The sequence below is a fragment of the Limulus polyphemus genome, unplaced genomic scaffold (genome assembly GCF_000517525.1).
Source record: "Limulus polyphemus unplaced genomic scaffold, Limulus_polyphemus-2.1.2 Scaffold3674, whole genome shotgun sequence".
Taxonomy (NCBI): Eukaryota; Metazoa; Arthropoda; class Merostomata; order Xiphosura; family Limulidae; genus Limulus; species Limulus polyphemus.
Genome location: NW_013669284.1, coordinates 68,842 through 74,606, shown reverse-complemented (window position 1 = coordinate 74,606; position 5,765 = coordinate 68,842). Strand labels below are relative to the sequence as shown.

Genomic DNA, 5,765 nt, shown 5'->3' with positions numbered 1-5,765 from the left:
TCTTACACTGTTAAATTAGGGACGGCTAGTGCAGATAGCTCTCATGTAGCTTTGCGCGAAATTTAAAACAAACAAACAAATTATTACAACTGAACAGGAATGAACATTTTAACATATCTAACTGACAAACTATATACTGTAATAAACTGTAATTTATGTTATGGGAGTAATAAAAGGTTTAAAATATAGTTCTATTTATGTTAAAGCTTCGTAAGGACAGCTACTATTTTATATGAAACTATAGAAACAAACTTGCCACTAATGGACAAAATTTGTTCCTCTTTCTTCAGAGTAATATTCCAAGACAATGTAGTCATAACAGTAACTGAATAACCATTTCAGGGGTTTATTAGAAAAACGGCATTTTAATTGAATTTTTGTATTGGGGGTGTTTTATCGGTTAAAACTGAAAATCAGAAGCCCTATTTATATACCATTCCTTGCTAAAATCATCTTATAATCAACATGTGTGTACTTATAGATAACAAATAGTATCACATTCGACATAGGCTGGCGTGTAACCATGGTTTACACATCTGCACAATTTAACAAACCAGAAAACGCAGGGATGAAATATATGCACTCCTGTCATTAATCATTGATTAAGTTAGATATTTTCCAGCTACGTTATATTTGAAACAATTAGGGAGATATAAGTGTATGCAGTGTATAATACACAATAATAATAACATGAGAACTAGTTAATGTTGCAAGAAATGATCAATAAATATTGTGGTTTTTATTTGTGGCACAATTACTTGTCATTTTCAGAAATGTTATAAATTGATGGTGTTACAATACTCAGTTGGTGAAAAAGCCAGAAAACGTAATTCATTTACATTAAGAAGTGGTGCTTTCTCACACACAATATTTTTCTTACTGAACAATCCTACCAGCATTGCTTTATTGTGCTAAGAATCACATATTCTTTTAACTAAGTAAACAAAAAATATTGATAGCTTTGACCTTTTACTATTTTCTGTACAATTTATTGTTAAACTGTTCCTTATGGGAGTGAACAGAAGTATGTGGATGTACACATCTGCATGTCATGTATTTAACAGCTACATTAGCTTGGCTGACATATGGTGATGTAAGAGTTAACACAGGTATGTGGATGTACACATCTACATGTCGTGTTTAACAGCTACATTAACTTGACTGACATATGGTGATGTAAGAGGGAACACAGGTATGTGGATGTACACATCTACATGTCATGTGTTTAATAACTACATTAGCTTGACTGACATATGGTGATGTAAGAGTGAACACAGGTATGTGGATGTACACATCTACATGTCATGTGTTTAATAGCTACATTAGCTTGAATGACATATGGTGATGTAAGAGTGAACACAGGTATGTGGATGTACACATCTACATATCTTGTGTTTAACAACTACATTAGCTTGGATGACATATGGTGATGTATGTGTGAACACTGTGGTATTATGCTTAACTGTACACACCCAAGTTAGTCAACGTCTGCATGTCATGAACTTTTTTTTTACAGAATTACGTTCAAAATTTAATTAAACACTTTATTATCCATGTATCAATACACTTAACATCAAAATAGTTTTAATTTCTTAAGTTCAAAATGAAATGTTTGAATATTTTTCAGTTTTCACTTAACTGTGTGGTGTCACTTCATTCCTCCAAATTTAGATGTTCTCTCTCTACCTCTACTTGATCTTCTGACTTTGGTCTGCAATTATGCCATATAAATTTATATGTTCTTTCTACCACGATCTTATCTTCTGACCTTAGTCTGCACTTATACTATATAAATTTAGATGTTCTCTCTACTCCAATCTGATCTTCTAACTTTGGTCTTCACTTATACTATATAAATTTAGATGTTCTCTCTACCCCTACTTGATCTTCTAACTTTGGTCTGCAATTATACCATATAAATTTAGATGTTCTCTCTACCCCTATCTGATCTTCTAACTTTGGTTTGCACTTATACCATATAAATTTAGATGTTCTCTCTACCCCGATCTTATCTTCTGACCTTGGTCTGCACTTATACTGTATAAAGGCTGAGGGGGAGGTTTATAACCTGTAATCTCTTGCTACAAAAGAAACCTATTCTTTTTTACAATAATATATATCTGAAGTGTAGGTTTATAACCTGGAATCTCTTGCTACCAAATAAACCTGTTCTTTTTTAGCAATAAGCCCGATGGGGAGGTTTATAACCTGGAATATCTTGCTACAAAAGAAACCTGTTCTTTTTACAGCAATAAGGCTGATGGGAAGGCTTATAACCTGTAATCTCTTGCTACAACACAAACCTGTTCTTTTTACAATAATATATCTGAAATGGAGGTTTATAACCTGTTATCTCTTGCTACGAAATAAACCTGATCTTTTTTTACAACAGTAAGGTTGAAGCGAAGGTTTATAACCTGGAATCTCTTGCTACAAAATAAACCTGTTTTTTTTTAGCAGTAAGGCTGATGGGGAGGTTTATAACCTGGAATTTCTTGCTATAAAAGAAACCTGTTCTTTTTTACAGCAATAAGGCAGAGGGGAGGTTTTATAACTTGGAAAGTCTAAAGAGCAAGTGTGCTGGAAGTCTGTTTTCTTTTAGTGTGTTAAGGAATATATTCAAGTTTTGAGGAGTTATATGTGCATTATAGCTCACAACAGATTAATCATTTTATACATGCACTTGATGAGGCTTGTAATGTGTGAAATATCATTTGCAAACGAGCTGTGAATTATGGAATACTATTTCCCAATGGTATTGATAGATTAAGTGGCTACATAACATGTACTTTAGTTTTACACGTTACGACTTTTACATTAAGGAAGAATTTTTTATTTCAACAGGTATTTTATTTGTTTTATTTCTATTATAAAAAAATAAATCAAGCAGAAAATCAGTAAAGGTAACTAAAAAGATAATTCCTTCAGTTTTTGAAAATGATTCCACAAAATTAACTGCATCTGAAATGGAGTTCAGTAACTTAATTCAGTAGCATAGTTGCACATGAGTTCAGTTTTCACATCAGGTTGATTCATTGTGATGAAAACAGAAATAGTATATCTGGTCAGTGTTTAAAACAGGAAAGCTTTTGTTGACAAATTAATATAGTTTTTAACATAGAATTTTATAGTCCATAATTGAATTTTCATTTTCTGTGTAATGGAAGAAACAACAACTAATATTATGGCTTTTCAGTCATATTCCATACACCTAAGAGCGTATAATTTGATTGAGTACATTTACACTTTCCACCCTTAAACTATAGTTTTCATTATTTGAGGCATTTAATATCCATTTGACATAATTTTGCATGCAACATCTAATTTAATTCTGATTTCATCATTATTTTCACATGTAGAAATTTACTGAGCATAAACTGAAAATTACATTTGTCTTGGTATATCACAGCCAATATATTTTATCCATACATGTGTCAAACTTATATACTGTTCACAGCCAATATATTTTATTCATACATGTGTGAAACTTGTATACTGTTTACAGCCAGTATCTTTTATCCATGCATGTGTGAAACTTGTATACTGTTCACAGCCAGTGTCTTTTAAATATGTATGTGTGTGAAACTTGAGCTGCATAAGTGGGTTGTATTATCACAATTATATTTCTATGGGTGTTCCTTTAATAGGCAGTTGCTGCCCATTCACAGTCAATTCAATATAAATACTCTACCTAAACCATCTAGTAAAGAAAATTTGAGTTTAAATTATATTATTTCGTTTCAGTGCAACCCTTCACAGTTTCTAGCAGTAGTCAGAGCCTTAAATGTTGTACAAGAAAATCTGAAACCTTTGAGATGCACTGTGGAAATTGAAGTACAAGCTCCAACACTAAAAGCATTAGTTTTAGAAACAGTTGAGTTGCTTGGAGACATTCAATTCTATCTTAACAGTCTGGATGAGAAGGCTGCCAGGTAATTTTCATTATGTTATATTTAATCAAATTAACAGGCTTATTAATCTTGTATTTTTTATGATCAGTATTGACTCAATTGTAGAATTGATCATTTATAAGTTAATTATGAAAGTGCATTTTGTGTTCACTATTTGTTCTTTCATATTGTGTGTAACTTGGGTAAGATAGTTGCTTATAGGTTACAGTAAAAGTATACATTATGTGCACATACAGTATAAAACTTAAGGAGACATTTTTGATAACAAGGAATTCACTTTTTAGAAAGTAAAGTTTGGAAACAGCTTGAATGGGTAATGAAAGAAACTACCGTAAATTTGCAGTATTTCGACAAACTTGTGTCAACCTCAGATACAAGTAGTTTAAATTTACAGTGTTTTGTATAGATATACTGTGATGTTTTGAGTTGTAATAGTGGTAAATATAAGAGGGTTTGTATTATATTTGGTAAATCTGGTTCTCAGTTTTCTTCTGGTTTCTCCGATGTAGAATTCTGGACATTTATTGTATATTATTTTTATAAACAATGCTGGTATTGTGTAATTTTACTTTGTAATGACTTCAGGCTAGGGCCAGGTTTTTGAGTGAATATTAAACAAAGAGCCAAACACAGAATAAAAGAAGCTATCTTAATTGAACAAAACAGCCTTACTCTAAACCAACACCCTGGAGCACCAAGATATCTATGTAAACTATTTTTACCTGATGATGACATAATCATGTTGGAACATTGTACATTTATAATGAAGTTTTATGCACTACTCATTTAAGTCAATTCCAAACTTTATTTAATAAAACATTATGAGGTGATTAAAATAACTGGCATAAAAGGATTGGACTCGGCTTGCATTGATTATTTTGTGTGAAATCTATTGCTTTCTTACTCTCAGAATTTCCAGATAAATAGTGCTAACTCAGTTTTTGTTATTCAGACATTTTGATCTGCTTTACTTGTGTTTGTATTATCTAAATTGAACTTAACAGCCCATTTGTTTAATTTTTCTAACATTAAAGTACAGGAATTATAGATGAATGACAATTCTAGAATTATATAATCTTGAAATCATAATCAAACTATTGGAGTTACAGTATTTTCAAGTTTTTATTCTTTTGATGATTTTTCTTAAGAAATCTTTTTGTAATGGACAGCGCCCTTAGGGCTAGCTTTGGAGTTTTGACTGTACTGCTGATTACACCAAACTTATTTAATTGAGGGTTGCAGTGGCGAGTGGAACTCACAAGTCACTAACTCAAGGAGATTTACAGTTAGACGAAAGAAACTGACCCTGAGACTGATATTCAACACAATACACCAAGTTTATTCAAGCTTCTTAATCATAAAATACACTTTAGTAAAGCTTTAATCATTTGCTAACTCTTCATAAAAGAATACTTTTAGGTTAACAATACTGATACTTATAACTCACACATAACATAGTATACTTTCTTAACTTTCATATGATTCTTTAGAATCTATCCAAATTCACATTAATTGACTAAGAGAGAAGTAGTTTCATTACTTACAACACAGTTGATCTGGTAAAATGTTGAAGATTGGACATTTTCATGTTCATGTTTTCTGGATTATCAGCAACTCTGGGGAGAACCTCCATTCTTCCTGGAGAGAACTGATTTTTAGCTCCAGACACGAGTTTTTTTTAACCATATTTTTTTGTATTCTTTCGACTTTTCAAATAGTATTCCTAACTACCCGCAAGTAGTTCTAACACTTTATTGGTCAATCTGTGCAACTCCCCAGGCTATTCCAAAACAAGAACCAAAACTCTCAAGTAATTGGTTACTGTGATCGTGAGTACTCCAGTTGCCTTTTTAC

At 31.7% G+C, this 5,765-nt stretch overlaps 1 protein-coding gene across 1 annotated transcript in view; it reads left to right on the top strand.

The window, feature by feature from the left end:
• Window positions 1-5,765, top strand: part of LOC106469829 (DNA mismatch repair protein Msh3-like) — a 69,145-nt gene that overhangs the window by 36,132 nt on the left and 27,248 nt on the right. The window contains exon 9 of the mRNA XM_022398390.1: window positions 3,745-3,932. Within this exon, the coding sequence (XP_022254098.1) occupies window positions 3,745-3,932 (188 nt within the window). The remainder of the gene's footprint in view (window positions 1-3,744; window positions 3,933-5,765) is intronic.